Below are 18,323 nucleotides of genomic sequence, written 5' to 3'. Positions count from 1 at the left end.
GGCTGGTGGAGCCGTGCTTACGCAGTCCAGCACTGCCACCATTTCCAAGCCCTGCTAATCCTTCAGCAGCTCTCGGTGTGACGGCAACAAGAGCATCTCCACTGCATCATGCTGGGGCAGGACTGTGTTGTTTTCTGAGCAATGCCATAGTAGAAACTCCCCATTTCCCTTAAAAATCTCTTTATTTGTTTCGTGCTGTGTACAAAAGAACAAAACTGAGGTTGAAGGCCACAGCCGGGCTGTGATTTCCCTTAAGCTACAGAAAACATAGAGGAAAACCAATTGATGTGGTTCTTTCCATTGCTAGAAGGGTCTTTCAGCTGAAATAGGATTTCAGTTCCCCTATGAACATATTTTTGTCCAAACCGATGCTCCCGCAGCACTCCCAGAAGCAGCAGGGCTGCAGCACCCTGCCATATGGTGTGAGCTCCCTGCCGGGCTGGGATGCGGGTTCAGGTATTACCCGAGCCCCCCCACCCCCAGCCAGCCGTACCCACGCAGGACAGGGCAGCACCCTGCGGGCTCCAGCAGCCCGGCCAGGCCTGTTTCAGCCTGGCAGAGCAAGGTGCCAACACCCCCGGGGGGCAGGGCCGCCAGGCAGCCCCTCTGCTGCGGGGGGAGGGGGCTGCTGCGGAGCGGGGCCACTGCGCGGGGGGCTGCGGGGCCAGTGCAGGACCCACCGGCTGAGGGGTGCTGGGGCACCCCGCCATATATACGTGCCTCATGGGATATGCGCATGTGTGTATTTATGTGCAGGTGTGTCTGTGTGCGTACATAAATACACATAAACACATATCCACATGCATAGACATAGACATACATGTGTACTTATGTACACATATATGCATATACATACCTGTGTATATACACATATCTATACATATATGTGTATACATATGCAGACATACATGTGTGATGTATAGACACATGCATATTTATGTATAACTGTATGCATGTACATAGACATCTAAACACGTACATAAGTGCATGCGCATACATATATACACATGCATATATACCTATGCATACATACATATGTACATATGCACACATATATACATATACATGTGTGTGCATGCACACAGATATACACATATATGCATATATACACGTGTGTGATACACACGTGACATATTTATGTATAAGTGTGTGCATGTGCTTACATATATACATAAATACATGCACATGCAGATGTATGCATATACATACACATATACACATATATACATATGTACATATGAACATATGCAAGTATGTGTGCACTTATACATTCGTGTGTGATATATACACACATGTATATTTAAGTCTAAATGTGTGTATAATCGATACACCTGATTATAGGCGATGCATAGACATATACACATGCACAGCTATATACCTATATGTATGCGTTTATACACTCATATATGCATATGTGTGTGCATTTATACATATATGAGTGATAAATACATGCATGCATAGTTATGTATGGGTATGCATGTGCATATATATTCGCGTGTGTATACATGTATGCACATGCATAGAAATATGCATACGTAAACACACATATATACACAGACACACACACACACACGTGCCTGTGCAGAGGCACGCACACATGTGCGCGGGAGCCACTACAAGTCCCGCCATGCCGCGCGGGGGGCGTGTCCGGGGCGAGGCCCCGCCCCTCCGCCCCGCCCCTCCGCCCCGCCCCACCCCGGCGGTGGGGTGCGCGAGCGCGAGGCGGCAGAGGCAGAGGGCGGGCGGCGCGCTGAGGCGAGGCGGCGGAGGCGGCGGCGGAGGAGGCGGAGGCCGCGGCTGTGGTGAGGGCGGCGGGGCCGGCGTCGATCGCGTTGTTCGCTCCGGTCGCTTCCCGGGCAGCTGCCGCCGCTGTTTTGGTGGCCGTGGGTCGTAGCGCCGGGGCCCGCGGGGGCGGAGGGAAGCGCTGCGGGGGCTCCTTCCCCACTGGGCCAGCCGCGGCTGCTGCCCGCCGTGGGGCCGTGAGGAGACGGAACGGCGGCCGGGGCCGGTGCCCCTGCCCTCCGCGTCCGGCCTCCCCCCCCCCCCCCCCCCCCCCCCCGCCTCGGCCGCTTGCGGCTGCCGGCGCGGGGTGCCTCTGCCGCCTGCTCCCTTCCTCCCTGGGGTGAGTATCGCGCCTGTCGCGACAGCCCCTCCGCGCGCCTGTATCGCGAGGGGGGCCGGGAGCCTGCCCGCTTCTCGGGCTGCTGCCCCCCCTCGCCCCCCTTCCCCGCCGCCCTGTGCGCTTTGTGCTGCGCCTCGCCAGGGCTGCCTTTCTGGTGCTGTTCTTAAAACAATTCTTTTTTCTCTGTGTGTTTTTTTTTTTTTCCCGGGCGTTTGGGGAGCTTGTTACCTTTTTTTGTTTCGTCCTTTTTTTTTTTTTCTTTTTTTTCCTTCCCACCCACCCGGAGTTGCCGAGCCCCGCTCTGGGGCTGGATGTGCTGGGGAAGCTCTTTGTCATGCCCAGCCGCCTGCCCTCGGGAAAAACAGCGCTTAAAAAAAAAAAAAAGACAGAAAAAAACCCCAACAAAACTCGTTCAGTATTTGGACTCCCGGGTTCTGTTGAATTCGGGCGGTGGGTTTTTTCGGGCGGCAGTGGTGTTACATTTATTCTTTTAGGGGAAGAAGGAGCCCCATCCCCCCGCGAAAGTCCAGGCTCCATTGATCGCAGCCCCCTGTGCCGGAGCGCTGGCTGGGAGCAGCATGCAGGCGGGGGAAAACAAAACAAAGGGGGATTTTGTTTTGCTGTTGGTAACCTGCAGAACCTTGGTGGGAAAGCTTGCTTCTGTGTTTTTTGTTGGTTTTTTTTTTCCCTAGTTCTTTCAAATTTGATGTTGTTTTACTCTGGAAGAATCCAGACTCCCGGTAGGTAAGTTGGTGTCTTTTTTTAATTTTAGTCTTCTTGGGGGGAATCGCAAGTTTTCTTTCCCGTATCCTCAGCCTTGGCTCTTTTGTGAGCAGCCTGCCATCCAGTGCAACTTCAGTCGGGTTTTTTTTTCTTCTTTTTTTTTTTTCTCCCCCCCCCCCCCCCCCCCGTAGTTAAATAATGCGGTTTCAGGAAGAGCTGATAGCAGGGGGACATTTCTGCTTGTAACAGCCGGGAGAAGATTTTTAAAAGGGAGGAAGAGGAGCAGTTGTGTTTTCAGTTGAATAATTTTTGTGTCTTGAAGGGGATATTTTAAAGCAATTATTACGTTTTTATACTGAAAGCTTGTTGGGTTTTTTACCCCCCTTTGTTTTTGTTTTAACTACCCTCTCGAAAACTGCAGCTACTTCACCTCTGCAAAATGCAGCTTCTAGAATACATGCAAGCAAAACGCAGCCTAGCTGTAACGCTTGTGTTTCTACCCTTACCTTTCAAAGGCCACCCATTTGTTTTTGCTGGGACTCCTCTGCCTTGAAAACACACCACATGGCAAGTAAAATTATAAAGCATTTCAGCTAGACAGAGCTGGTGGTTCTGCATCCGAAGGACGATGGGTTTATTTTTTCCATTTTGAACACGCATAGGGGGTGGGGGGAGAGCCGGGGGAAAAAAGGCTGTTTCCGGTTTCTGTTCAGCAGCTTTTCATATTCTGTTTTTTACAAAGAAGCAGCCAGATGACCTGTTGATGATACATCTTCTGTCACTTTCTGGGTGGAAAGGCGCCGGTAGGTTAGTGGAGATGAAAGCTTCAGGCGAACAGGCTACCCAGATTTTCATTTGCATGTGTCGGTGTGGCTTTGTAATGTTCTAGGCTGACAATTTTGGAGTGAGTAATGTAGTGCCAAAGTTCAGAGGACTGCATGGGACACTTCTCCCTCTTCTCTGGTGCGTGCCACCCCCCCCCCCCCCCCCCTCCCCCCCCGAAGAAAAAGCCTGGTTTGTAGAAAATTGAGCACTTGTAGTTGGAAGATTAGACCCGTAAGTGTCCTAAATCATTTTGAAGTCGCATGAATGGCCAGACAGGAAGCTTTAGGAATGCATTCGAGTTGTAGGTAGGCAACTACTGGGTACCTTAAGCTTAAATGTCTCCTATTTCAAATGAATTAAACCTGTAGGAACACCTACCTTATGCAGACTGTAGTCCTGTGAAGTGTGCCTAGTGAATGTTTCAGTTCTTACTAAACACTGAAATGTGTTTCGCAACGCAGCAGATCACCATGCTAGTATTCATCTTGGAAATTAAAGTTTTGAGCAACTGTTGGTATTTCAGTTAAAGCAGAATTTCGTGTAAAGTATGCCTGCCACAACCGTTTTGTATTTTGGTATCAGTACTGGTTTCTGTTAAGAAACTAGGCATGGAAAACAGGATCCTTTCACTTCAGGACTTGTAGTTAGCTGTTGCGTTCATAAATGCAAAATAGAGCATCATCTGCTTGGAGCCAGTAGCATTTAAAACTCTTATTCATTTGGAAGGAACTAATTACAAGTATATTTCGATATGAAATGTCTTCTCAGACAGGAACTCTGGAACACAGGAAGGCAGAAAACTTGAAGCTGTTTATAGATCCTAATCCATGCCCTGAGCTAAAAAAGGAAGAATGAGGGTATTTCATGAGAAATCAGTCACCTTTAAGTGCATACTTGCAAGTGAAATTACACAGTTGATTGGGAATTCCTGCAGGATGCCAGTAATTGGAGGTACTTGTTGCTAGCTGGTCACTGTGCGCCTTGCTGGCTAGATCATAAAAGTTTTGACTGTACATCAAGAGGAAAAAGTCCAGCTCTTTTGCTTTCCAGACGTTCGTTCCTTAATCTCCAGATTCACAAGCATCCTGACAAACTGTCAAAGGAAGTGACAGCAAAGCGATGGTGTAGGAAGTAGGTCGAGCGTCGCTAAGTACTGCTGAGAGAGTTTCAGTGGAAAAAAGTAAGCGTGTTTCCATCTGATCTAGTTTGTTTCCTTTCAATCTACTGGTTAACAGGATGCACCAGTAAATCTCATATTCCTACTGTAGTACCCCCATTCTACTGAAATTAATACTGCAGCCCTAATTGGGCCCGGTTAGTCTGCCTGGATGGAAAGGTTCATGGAGGAGAAGGTAAAATAACAATTTATTTCTGATTCTGTGGGGTGCAAATCGTGTCAGTTGGACAAAGCTGAAGTGACTCTGTCTCCCAGGAGGCTGCAGGCAGCTTGTGGGGTGGATTTCCCCTCTCCCTTTGCTGCTGTAGGCTCTCTGGTGGGTGGCTGGGGATGGGCTGGGGCAATAAGGTAGCATCACGGGGCGTTCTTTGTGGCCTTAACATTTTCCAGTGGATGTGGCAATTAATAGTCACAACCAATTGTGTTTCTTGTTTAAAATGTTTGAATTGACATATTGAAAAACCTGCCTTCCAGGTTAAAAAAGATGCAAGATTCTTTGGCGTGCTAGAAATCATCCTTAAACTAAAAATCCACCACCACCCCCCCAGTCCCCCAAGCTTTCAGTACGCTGTTGCTGCTTTCTGCTAAAAGCAGTAAAAACTACTGACAATAACTTGTTTTGCAGAAGAATTATAGCTTTGCACTATGAATATGTTCTTATATTTATATTGGTTTGAAAAGGAGATCTTGCTTCCAGTAGGAAGAGGTGCTTCCCTGCTTTGCATGGCTTATGGGCTACCTAGGTGAGCTCTGTGCCCTGGACTTCTTTTGCTGATCCATGTCATGTGATCTGGAGCACCAAATATTGTTAGCTGCTCAAAATGACCTTTCTGGCATAACCCCGTAGTCATGAATTAATGTGAAATAGTTGCCTGGAAACTACAGGCTTTACAGGAAAAGTCTGTTGTCCTCTCCTGGCACCCAGTGCTTGAAGGTGTAGGTGGTCATCCATACCAGTCTTGCTCCAGCAGTGTCTGCTGGCTGGCATACTAGGTGTAAATGCTGTCAGGTGGTGTTGCAGGACATGGCTCAAGCGTGAACTAGTTGGCAGCTGGTTTGATTCAGGCTGAACGCAGCACCTGGATGGAGGCATTTGGTTAAGGATTGCTGGTATCTTCTGGTCCCTGCCATGCAGGAGCACGGTTCAGTTCATGAATAGGTAATAAAAGTTAATCTGCTGACCTTGTTTTTTAATCCATGCTGCTGAAGTCAATCTTCGTGACCTGACTGCCACCCGTGGTACATACTTATATAAATGCTGAATTTTTGGGCTTGAATCTCATGTACTCAAGAGCGGAGTGGACTGAACCTTGCAGTGCATTTCTGGCTGTGGTTTTGGGATTGGGAGTGTCCTATAATTTTACCCTTCTAGTTGAAGTTGTGGTAGTTGTTGAGAGTAGGAGTGATCAAAACCTCTTACTCTGGTCTCGCACTTGTATTCCTGTTGGGAATAGGATTTGTTTGATTCACACTCACATTGCAGTACATTCCTTGTTCACCAGTAGAGTACCTTGTAGAAGATTTTGGGTATATGTCGTGCTGGCTCAAAACACTCTTGATGTCTCTTGATGTTAGCTATACAGCTATGTCAACCAGACGTTTTTGTGCGCCAGCCCCATTTGTAGTGGATTAATTGCGTAGTTGTGGTTTTAGAAGGGAGAAAAGCATTCCTTTCGGGAGAAAGTTCTTTAATAGCATAGAGAAGTTTGGGCTGGAGAGGTGCTGTCTGGCTATATTGGATATTATGGGCATGTATGTATTGGGGGGGGGAGCACCATTTAATTGATGAAAGTTAAAGTCCCAGGTGTAGGCAAGCTTTTGCTGATGGATTGGGTTTGTCAGCCTGTTAGTTTACATATTCAGTATTCAGGGAGGTAAGCATAGCTGTTATGGCAGAAAAGCTTTTGTCACTAAATGCTGCATTTCCATTTGTGGGTCTGTAACATTTGCTATAGTGGCTGAGGCTCTGCCTGGTAGACAAGTCTACAGTGCAGCACAGAAATGAACAGGTAGGAAAAAGCTGATGTTAAAAAGACTTAAACCTGAAGTGATATACAGAATATTTTTTAAATTACTAGGATAGTTGATAATATGAATAGCTACTAGAGACTGCTGTTTTGTGGGTTGATTGAGCTTCTGAGTGGGATATTATCAAAATATTTTGTAGATGCTTGCAAGATACGGCATCGGGGCAAGTTGGTTGAGTAAGATTCTTTGAAGGATGGCTTATTGGAGCTAGGACATGAAGAAAAGATACGGGGGAAAAAATCCCAAGCAAGCCCTCCCCTCCAAAACCAGAACAATAATAAAGCACAAACCTTACCTATCCAAAATGGTCTTTAGGTAGATCACCACCAATGTTTTTTTGCTTCCATTGCCAGTTGATTCTTCTGGGTGTACTTAGCTGCTTGTATTTCAAGTATGCAATGTTTCTGCAACTGTATAACCCCTTGGGCTTTATTAAAAATGCTTAAAAATACTCTTTCCTGAGCTAGGATACCTGTTTTCCTTCCTTCGTGGGCATGGTGGGGAGTAGAGAACATTTTTGAAGGGACTGCTTTGTTTTATGTTAAGGTGACTGTTAAGGTTTGCCATTGGCATCAGTGGAGGTCAAAGCCTGCAAGAGTTTATGGACACACAGCAAGAGCAAACTTAGTAATCTGGCTTCAGCATCTCACCCTGTCCTTCTTGCCTCTTCTGTGCTCCTACTTAACAGTCTGATGTTTTGCTTGAACAGAGTAGCGAGCAACTGGAAAGTAGCAGATGTTGAGTTAGTTTCTCCCTTCCTCCTGCCAGCTTGTCTTCTAGGATCGTAACCCCTTGACCGGGGTCAACAACTTGAATGTTTTAATTGTTCTTTGGGTCAGGGCAGCCAAACTGGCATCTCTGGGTTAGGTCTAGCTTGTAATGTTTCCACCCAGCTGGTCATCTTTGCCCAAGAAGTGATCAGTAACGGCTGGGGCAGTACACAAAGCACCTAGATGGAACTGTGGACTTCAGCTGTGGGAACTAGTGTGCCTGTGTAGCCTGCACATATGGCCCCCTTAACCATCAAGTCCATTGCAATATGCTGTAAGACAACATTAAACTATTAACAAAATTAGGCTTAGGGGTTTGTGTATTTGTAGCTCCTTTTCTTGTGTTAAGATCGTGCCTCTAACAGTTACAGATCTGCTCCAAAGTGCCCACTTTCCCTGCACTCAGTTCCTCCAGCTTTCAATGGTCAAGCAGTACTAAGCAGTAAAGATTTGATTTTAAAAGTGTACAGACTTGAGTACTTCATCTGTATTTTCTTTGTCCCAAGACAAACTATTCATGTTAAGTGATTAAAGTGGTCCCTGAAGAATTCCTGCTGAGAAATCTCAAGGCTCCTTTTCTCTTAAGTGTTAATATGTATCCTGAGATTTTTGTCTGATGCTACCTTGATATCCTTTCCACTTATCTGAAGCAGTTGTAGTTCAGTACAATATTTTTACAAGAACAGATGTCGCCTTAATCATGGTTTAACACAAGGTTCAACTGGGAAGATAAGTAATGGTTCTTTTGTCATGTCATGTAGCTGAACTATTTATTTGGTATGAGGTTAGGGGAAAAAATCCAAAATGCATCACACAGGGAGGCCTACTATAAAGTAATTTGTTTCCTTTTAAAGAACTTGTTGCTCATTTTCCTTCTTTAATGCACCTCTTGGGATAAACTGCTAATTCTAAAAATATGTCAATTCCGCCATTTCCCACTAATACATTTTTTCTTTGTTTGGCTTGGTTTGCTTTTTCCCTAAGCCACTTTAAATACTCCAAGGAATGCTCAACATGGAAGCAAATAAATGCATGTAGGTAAGTGAGTTGCTGTATTTAGATTGCTGCTGTATTTCAAGGCTAGCGGAAGATGACTTTGAACTTCTGATTTACAGTGAGGGTACTTCAGCCCGTAGCTAATGTTGCGGGTAGGGTATCTGCTTCCTCTTGGAGCTGGCTCCTTTCTGCTGGGTGAGCACTCAGTTTTGAATTTAGGAAAGAAAATGTAACATGCTCCTAAGGATGTCAAAATCTGGTAGAAACTGGGAGAGTTCCTCATGCGTAGGAAACCAGGGTTGTTGACTGTTTGCATGTGGGAAACCAGAGTTATGGACTGTTCAGCTCGTATTTAAGATATGCAGATCAAATTTTGATGGTAATTCAGTTTCAGATTTAGGAATGCTGCTTTCAGAACTCAAAAAAATGCTGCATGATGCCCACCAGTGGCATGAGTGCATTGGCTGTCCATGCACAGCTTCCTAGGAAATGTTTTTCCTTAAACTAGGTGTGCTCTGGTATAATCAGTCTCTGCTCTGGTATAATCAGTCTCCTGTGCTTGAGTGGTAGGTGGCTGTGTCAGCTCTAGGACTCGACCTAGGCTGGAATGGTTGAGATAGATGAGACTGATAAGCTTGGGATGGAGAGGAGGAGGAGTATCAGTTGCTGTACACTTGCTAACAATTTGGTATGTTCAAGTGATGCACTGTTTTGTCCTTTTTTTTTTTTAATTTCTTCAACAGAATAAATTAAAGCCACATGTAAAGACTCTATTTTTACCCAGAAAATGTTTGCAGGTTGTTACCACATTGGATATTGGTTCTATTTAGTTGGCATTGTAATGTTAAAATATTTTAAACATTGATAGTGATGATTAGAAGTTGAATAGTTAGAGGGGAGAAGATAATAGTCAAACTGTAAAACAAGTCATTGCATTGTGATAACACCTGACTTTGACACCTGCTATTTGTGTGTGTTAAGGGGATATTTATTTAATATACCTTCACCAAAGAGCTGGGAGAGAGCCAGCTCAAATTCCCTGAAGCTTTTGGGGGCAATTAATAAAAACTGCTTTTTAACAGGGAAAAAGATCTAAACTTTATTTTCCCCCCAGTTTTTCAGATGGGTAGTGTAGGGAACCAGAAGGCCCAAAAGCAGGCTCTTAAGAGTGTTTTGTTTGTTCTTTTTCTCGTGATAGGTAATGTTGAGGCAAATTTGTGATGGTAGTGCTGACACCTTAGATAAGGATTGCTTCCTACTCCACTCTGCTGTCCCTGCACCTCTTCTGAGTTAAACCATTAGAGTGGTTTTATATACATATATATAGAAACCATAGATATATATATATCTGTGCACTTCATACCCTGGGATTAGCAGACCAAGTTTAAGACAAATTATATTGTATGCACATTAGTCTGAAGACAGTTGATCACCCCTTTGTGCTTAGGTGACTTTCATGGCCAAGTCATTTTCTCTTGATTCCTGTGGTAGGTGGATCCATCATACTGGGTCTTCATTCTTTGGTATCTTTTGGGGTTTTTAGTAGGGTAATTACCATGCTGCTCATAGTCCATGCCAATTCATTTGATGCTGTATGTCATTGATTAGAAATACTCCAGTAGAGCTTTCCCTTTTGGTGCAGCATGAAGTGTTGGTTAAGGTTTCTGTAAACTAGTCAAGGTTGTTGCAGAGGGCTGGAGTGTACCAGTGTACCATGGTAAGGATAGCAGCTGGGTGATTTTCATTTTGTGTTGTTTTTTGGTTTTTTTTTTTAATGAAGTGATGTGTTATTCTGCTGAGGCAGTCAGCCACTTGCTGAAGTTGAGAAACTTGACCATGCAAACAGATAAATGCACGAGTAGTTTTAATTTTTCTCCTTTTATCTTCTTGCACATGTATATTTTTACAGTCAGTACTGTAGCCAGTGTATTAACTTTGTCTGAGGCTTTCTGAGCAACAGATGTGAACATAAAGTAGGTCCATGTACCTCTCAGTGCTGGCTGAGAAAGACCAGGATGCTGTAGTAAAATGTGGGGGCTAAGCCACTTGTGACTTAGATAAAGCAACTGCTTTTGAATTTCTATGCCAACATGTATAGACTATTTAATTTTTTCCTCATTGAAATCACTATTCATATTTTACTGTTCTGAGACATGCATGGTTAGCAAGGGAAACTCCTACCTCTAGAGGGAAAGTGTTACAAGCATTTTTCCTGCAATCTTTCACTTACTGTAACTTTGGGGAGGAGCTCATTTAAGTTGGCAATGTCTAAACAGGAGCAGAGATAGGAGCCTGATCTAAAAGATGAGGGAAGAGTTAACCTTTACTTTAAAGCAAAGAGGGACCAGTTGCAGGGAGAAGTGAGGAGCTTATTTACCATGTCAGTAATCATGTATAGCAAGCATCTGGTGTCTTTCAGTCTCTTAAGAGTCAGCAATAGCAAGTATTGTAGGCATGCTGCTATTAATGTATCACTATTAACGAGGAGGATTAACAGTCAGATTTATCTGGCTGTATATACTACATAACCTCAGTCATCAAGAAGTAGCAGTTTTGAAGATCTAGGTAGTGCTTGGGTTATGTGTAGAGTGAGGCTTATGTGTAGAGTGAGGAAGCATGAGAAGTTTCTTGCTTCATGCTGGGCAGATGTCAAGTGTAGCATCACCTGTGTTTTCTCTTTCTCTCCAATTTTCCAAGGCAGGGCTGGAGCTGTGGTTCTTCTGTGCCAGCACCTTACACTGGCCTTAAAGACAGGAGGGGTCTTTGAGGGTGTGGGAGGATGTGGGGAATGATGTGTAAGCCCTCCCACACATAATAGCAGAAAGCCTTACAGAGCTAGAATTGCGCTCCCCCTCTCCTGTCCAACTGGCAGCTCAGTGTGTGGGAGGTGGTAGGGAGAGGAACCTGTGAGCTGGGATGATGGATGATGTCTCCAAAGCCCCAGATGAGTGTTAGGCTTGTCTTCTACTCCCCCCCCCCCCCTTTTTTTTCTTTAATTTGTCCTTATTTTAATAAAGGTAAGGAACCCACAGGTGTGTTGATGCTTAATTTGATAATGTTTGGAGGCTGCTACAGAAATGTGCATTAGTATTCAGTTACTAATCAAATCTTGCTCTGCTCTGAGGCATGTAAACTAATGAAGTACCAACAAATGTGAAGGTGGGGGAAAAAACTGATGGTGTAGTGTGAGTTCCCCAAGTTCACAGTTCCCATTTCTTCTGCCTCCACTGTGTCAGATGTGTAGAAGTGTCAGCATGAACAAGAAGCAGGTACAGAGCTTATGTGAGAGACAAGCTGGATGCTGAGGAGGAAAGCACAGTGATGTGGAATGTGGGGAGGTATAACAGCTGTTCGTAACCTTTGTCACAAGTGGAACGGATTATAAAATGACAAATACTGATTCTCTGCCAATTGGCATATACTCAATTCAGTATTGCACAAAGCACACCAATTAGATTTAATACAAATGTTCCCTCAGAAAGATCACCTTGATTTAATTCTTTTTCAGATGCATGGAGTAGAAATGGTCTGAGGCTTTCTGTTTGTTCTTTAAACACTAAGTGCTATATTTCTAGCTCTTGGCAGACATTGTCCACAAGTACTTCATGTTCCATTGGGCTTATGCCAAATTTAATGTACTGTGTGTACCGAAAGCATCAAAACCAGACTTACTTTAATTTTAGATTTTACAGCTACCATTATTGATTTTTCTTAGAGCTGTTCCATTCAGTCTGCTATTGTTTTAGTTCCTTTTCCCTGCAGGAATTTGGGGAAGGATCTTGATAGTCTATTTGTGTGGCTAGGGACTGTTTATGTGAGTGAGAGCTGTAGATCAGGCTTGTCTGCAGTGGCCAAACTCTCCATTTATAGAAGCTAAATCAGCACACTGCATTATTTGTGAGCTCCTGTCTTTAATACTGACTGGTATGCTGTGACTAAGGATAGTGTTATAAACAGATTCCATCAACTGACTTTCAAGAAACTTGAATTTTATAAAAACCTGAGACGGGAAAGGACTGATACCATCAGCTAAACATATCAAAAATTGTGAACTTTCATTTTGCAGTGCTTGTATGCTGTATGACTAGAAGTCTGCCTGTAAGGCCTTGGACTCTGAAGAGACCAAAAAGGGAAGAGATGGGGGAGAGAAACAGCACAAATAGGGGTTACAGTAGGTAAACAAAGAGAGGAAGGAAATAATTGAGGGAGAGAAATAGGGTGTAGTGCAAAACAGCCAACCAGCATCGGCTGGAGCATTCATAACACTACAGTCAGGTCTGCTGTGATCCCTGCCTGACAGCTGTGTTTGCTGGCCTCATATTTTGGCTGTTCATCTTTTATTTTCAACCCTCAGGGCCAAGTAGCTGTGCATAAGCATGGCTTCTGGCCAGGTGGCTCAGAGCCCTCAGAGTGGAGCAGGATTCCCTTCCATTGTGCTGGTGTGGAAGAGCATGGTACTCTGTGGAGCCTGGGTTTTCCCCCTCCTCTTCTTTTACTCCTATTAAATGACAAGTCTGGTTTGGTTTCTGCTTTGCAACTGTACCTTCTGGTGGTGTTGCTAGAGTAAAGTTGCTCAGCTCTTCAAAGACATGCATTTAAATGAGGAAGAGAGGTGTCCCTTGATACAGAGAGACATAAAATCCCAAGGAGTTCTACGCTCCTTGTTAATAGTCATTATTGTAATTAGGATGTGTGGGAATTCCTAGTTAGCCTTTATTGCAGGCTTAACCATGGCACTTGGTGTTTCTTCTTAGGCCTAACTCTTAAGCTGAAGGTTTTGAGTGTGGTTTTGAATCTAACTTCAGTTGTTCAGTCCTCAGCCATAGTTTATAGATCAGACTTTACTCCGTCTTAAAGATGGTGATTAGTGTTCAGAAGCATTACTTAAGCTTTCACAGACTTCTTCAGAAACGCTATTTTCTGCACCTGTTTTCTCATTCCACCTTGGCACACATGCTGGAGTCTGTTGAGGCCTGTTCAGTTTGTGCCGTTTACCTTTGCCGAGCAATGTTAGAAGATGCTTTCCCAGCATGCAACCAAAAGACCAATTTGGAAGAATTAACAGTAGAGGCTTTTTTGCAGCTGGACCCCAAGATGTGTTAATTTTATTGTAGCAGCTGGTTATGGAAGTAACTTGCATTAATGTTGGCAAACAAAACTGTGCCTCCTTTTTGCCTTACAGAAGTGTTTTGGTAATTTTTATCTTGGTGGTGTTCCTCACCAGAAGAATTGGTGCTACAGCATGCCACAGAACAGAGTAGGAGACTATGGTGCTTGTGCTCCTCTTGTCTCTTGAGTTGTTCCAAGTCCTAGAACCCCAAGCATAGCAAAAACTGTAATAGAAAAATTGTCTTATGGGGAAATGCACAGGGAATTACTAAACTTGATCAAGACAGAATAAAGGGTTGTTACAAGTGTGCTTTTGTAACTGAGAATTTGAAATTTTTTTATTGCTGTTAATGTGCTTGTTTTCAAGCTTAATTTTCAAACATCCTTCATATAAGCTTAGTATTAACTCAGTATGTACGCTAATAAGATTATTGCTGTACTAAGCTGTCTTTTGCTGATGAATATAGCTTTTGTTACCTAAAGGAACAAAATGAGTTGAATAGAAGAGCGAGTATAAAGAAAACAAAATTAGCTCCGAAGTTCAGAATAGCAGTAGTTTTGTTCCCTTGTTTTTCAAGATTAAACACAGCTTTTAAGTACTGCTTAGGAACAAACTCTTTATTTCCTGTCATCTCACTGTTAATTAGTCCATGCATTTAAAAATACATCATTTTGCTCTTTCTGGAAGTGAACATGAAGTCCGCTGTATGAAAGGTGGTCCCACCTCACTGTCTCTGTCCTGCGTTCAGATGTATGTGTGGAACCTGGTAAATCCACTGGAGGAACAGATTGGGGCAGGAATCTGGACACCATGGTGGTGCAGAAGCCTTATGTCATCTAAATGGAGGGCAGCAGGCAGGACTGCCCCTTTTGCAGGCCATGGTATCTTATGCTGCCTTAAAATTGCTTAACCACAGAATGTGCTCTTGCTATATGTTAGTGGTAACAGCTAAGTGCAGGCATTCCTGCAAGTCATGAAACTAGGTGGTAAATAATAGTTCTGTGATGCAGTAGTTCTTTGCATGCAAAGCTCGTGTCTCTGCACTAATGGCCAGGTTTGTCAATGGAACAGAATAATGCTTTTTGTGTGTGTGAATTGGGGATTGCCTGGTCCAGCTCACCCTACTCAAAGCAGTTTGAAGTTAAAGCCAGCTCCTGCATCCCTTTATTTTGCATGGTCTCAAATAGCGTGCAGCCAGGTTGCCTGCTGACAATACTTGTCTAATGCTTACCTGCAACTGTCAGTCTTCTGTAAATGTAAAACTTAGGCTTATCCAGTATAATTCTGGAACATGTTCTTAAATTTCAGTAACTCTTGATCATGCTGAAACCAACTGATGGGTAACTGGGTTCTTTGATTAATTCTGAACAGCTGAGTGTTTTGAGTTGCTCTGCACTGGGAATACTGACCGGACACAAGGATATATGCTACGTTCAAAGATGTGTTAAATGCACTTTGAGAAAAGCACAAATATTCCAGTAGACACTGAGCCAACATTGATAAACCTCTACAAAATCATTCTTCAAAGAGGCTGTGGGCAACAGGTGGACTTCCCAGCTGACAGTTCTCAATTGCTGATGCTAGCCTTTTGGTGCTAATGTGGATGGGGCTTAACCATATGGTCTCACTCTGACTTTCTCTCACAGTGTTGAAAAATGTTGTCCTGTCTGCACTAGCAGCTAACTGATCTGAACCCATTGTTGACAGTCACCATCATCAACAGGTCATTTTCCCTCTGCGAGTGTGACTTTTGATTATGTATCGTAAATCGAAGTGGAAGTGCGGTTACAATCTCGTGGTTCTTGGACATGGTGAGTTTACATCTACACAGTTGCTCTAAGAACAGACTTTCCTACTTGCACCTGAACTGCTTCTCTAGATGAAAAATTTGAAGGGAAAACTCAGTAACAAGGGAACTTAAGAGTTAAAATGGACCTTTTATTTACCTTTAAGATTTTGATTCGGCGTAGTTGCTAGATGTACAAGTGTAGAACAATACAAAATATTCGTATTCTCTTGCTGTTACTGTCCATAGTGGTATCTGTTCTTTAAACATTGTCTTTTTTAGTTAAGTGGGGAGAGAATGCTTTAAGTTGTTCATTGGACATAATCTCTCTACAGCAACCACCCCCAGCTTTTATAAAACTGCAAACGATTGTATTGGAGAGATGCCTCCTCAGCTGTACCACATTGTACTTTCTCATGCCCTAGTGTTGGGTTTCTACTGCAAATTATTCCCAGAAGCTCTGAGCTGATACAGGATTTAGTGCCTGCTGAGGGCTGTGCCTTCTCCCTCCCATCTCCCTGGGCTGCGCACACACAGCTGCCCTTCCCCAGATCCAGGTTGTGCAGCCCTGCACCCTTCTTTGCTCTGGACCTGCTGACCAGAGTTTTTCCATGAGCTGACTTCTCTCACTAACTGGAGAAAAACAAATTCAATCACAGGAGTTTTCTGAGAGGTTCTTTAAGTTTTGTCATTACGCTGACTATATACCCTTCTGATGTGTTAAGCTTAAAGTTCTTGCCTTGCTTTCCCTAGCTTTGTCTGTGTATGTATCTGTGGCTTGTTCTTTTTCCTTAGCCCTCTGGTTTGAGGATGACAGCTCCTGCCTCCTTTTCCTATTGCTTGCACCAAAGCAGTAATGTAGGGTTGTGAGAATATCAGCTGTTCCTTGCTTGAACCAGTTTTCATACCAAGTTAATGCAAGTGGAATTGAAAGTACAACCTCAGCTACAGCGGGTGTAATTAATAGTGAGAAGACTTCTAGCATATAACTTTGAAAATGTTTACGGTTTTAGTTTGCATCTCAGGGGACTGGAGCAAGTAGGCATGAGATGCTAATCATAATAGTGTTTTTCATGATCAAAGGTATCAGTACTTCAATGGCTGCTATTTTTGTTTCAACTGGCAATGCCCTAAAACTGGTTATGAGCAGTCAGTATTGGTCATTAACAGCCCAAAACATTTTAAGTACAGAAAACACCACTTCATTATTGATTTCCTGTGAGTTTGCTGACTTGAATTTATGCTGCATATTTATTTTAGTTTCTGATCAGCTGTACGTTCTGCTGCACCTCTCTACTTTCTGTCAAGTTTCTGTCATGAGTGAATTCTTATTTCAAAATCACTTTGCCATTGCATTTCAAGGTGAAGCTCAACAGATAGTAGAATATGGCTTTAACAGTAGTGTAGCTGTTAGAGATTTGTTTTATCAACTCAGGAGTCTCATCTGTTAGGAAGAAGGTTCTATCAAATGAAATATGGTGGGTCAGAGAGGACTTGCTGTGTTCAAGTACTTGTGTATAAGCCAAAATGCTTGCAACAAACTTAGTGGGAGCGTCTTTCCTTGAGAGTTGTGGGATGCCATTGAAGCTGGTGGCTTGAGAAGCTGGAAGGTACCTGGCACTGGAGTGCTTCATCTCTTCAGACAAACAGTACGCAACTTAAATACTGTAACCGACATTGAGCATTGCTTCTGACGGCACTGTAATTATTCTGAAGGTCTGGACCTTATCCAAAATCAGAGCAGTGAGTTAAATTACACGTCCAGCCCAGATTGCTCTAGTACAGTCTTGCCTGTGTAGGCTGATAGTGATCTTGCTTATGCTGGTTAATTCAGTTGCCTTCGATGCAGTTGAATCCTTACTTGCACCTGCATAATTGGGCTCAGGTATCAGGGCTGATGGCGTGACCGGGTAGACGAACAAAAACAGAATTTGGATTTTACTTTCTTTTCCTTGCTAAGTATGCTTTTACTTTTTTTTAATGCATGGTATGTGTAGAAACAAAGTTCTGTTGCTCAATACAATTGATCATCTGTTAAACAGATGAGCTACAAACCTCAGTTTTATTTTTGCGAAACACTGTGAAGGCTTAATGTAATAATGAAAAGAGAGCGAACTCAGTCTGTTGCTACATTACTGTGCCAGGAAATAATCCTTCCTCCCTGACCAGTCCCTTAGCTGTTCCAGCCATGGTATGATGTAGTTTTATTTTTTTAACAATGGCTTTATTTAGATTATCCTTCTAACTAATGGTTTTGGCATGGTTTAAAAAGAGTCTTAAGGAAGAGGATCTTGTTGCAGTGTTCCAATCTGGGCTAAACTTACAGGCTGCAAGTATTTTATTTTTTTTTTATTTAATTAGAGATTCTTCATTTGTGCCACAGTATAAACCATCTTTGGAGCATGTTTGCAAGCAGTTAGCCAAAAGGCTGAAGTTTTGTCAAAGGATGCAGTCTTCTGTAGGCTGGAGCTGTTTTAGATTACTCTGTGCATTTTTGGTTGGGAAGAGATTCCATGTAACAAGAAAGCTTTTCTTACGGTCTTTGATTTCAGTTGGCTGCCACTTCCCTGGGAGTTCCAATTGTAATATTTCAATGCCTCTTTGTGTTAGGTCTTCTGCTATCTTTGCTCAACTTTTGTGTCCAGGGCCTCTGTTTTTTGCAGGTAAGCAAGACAAATCTTGCTGCTTCGGTGTATACAATTATATAGGGTATTGTTTTGAGGGTGGAGATTGCAGCCTTTCTTTTCCTTCTTATCTGATTCTTACGTTTTAAGTAGACTTCTGTA

The 18,323-nt window shown here is 43.4% G+C and overlaps 1 protein-coding gene across 8 annotated transcripts in view; it reads left to right on the top strand.

The window, feature by feature from the left end:
- Positions 1-1,720: 1,720 nt before the first annotated feature.
- Positions 1,721-18,323, top strand: part of PELI1 (pellino E3 ubiquitin protein ligase 1) — a 47,076-nt gene continuing 30,473 nt past the window's right edge. The window contains exons 1-2 of one of the 8 annotated variants that reach the window (XM_055810242.1): positions 1,721-1,802; positions 2,815-2,866. Coding sequence is in view for 4 of the 8 variants with exons in the window: in XM_027779831.2 (XP_027635632.2) it covers positions 2,457-2,862 (406 nt within the window). In the remaining 4 variants the exon portion in view is untranslated. The other 7 variants (XM_055810239.1, XM_055810241.1, XM_055810240.1 and 4 more) reach the window with 7 other exon arrangements.

The sequence above is a fragment of the Falco peregrinus genome, chromosome 7 (genome assembly GCF_023634155.1).
Source record: "Falco peregrinus isolate bFalPer1 chromosome 7, bFalPer1.pri, whole genome shotgun sequence".
Lineage (NCBI taxonomy): Eukaryota > Metazoa > Chordata > Aves > Falconiformes > Falconidae > Falco > Falco peregrinus.
This window is presented reverse-complemented; position numbering and strand designations above follow the sequence as displayed.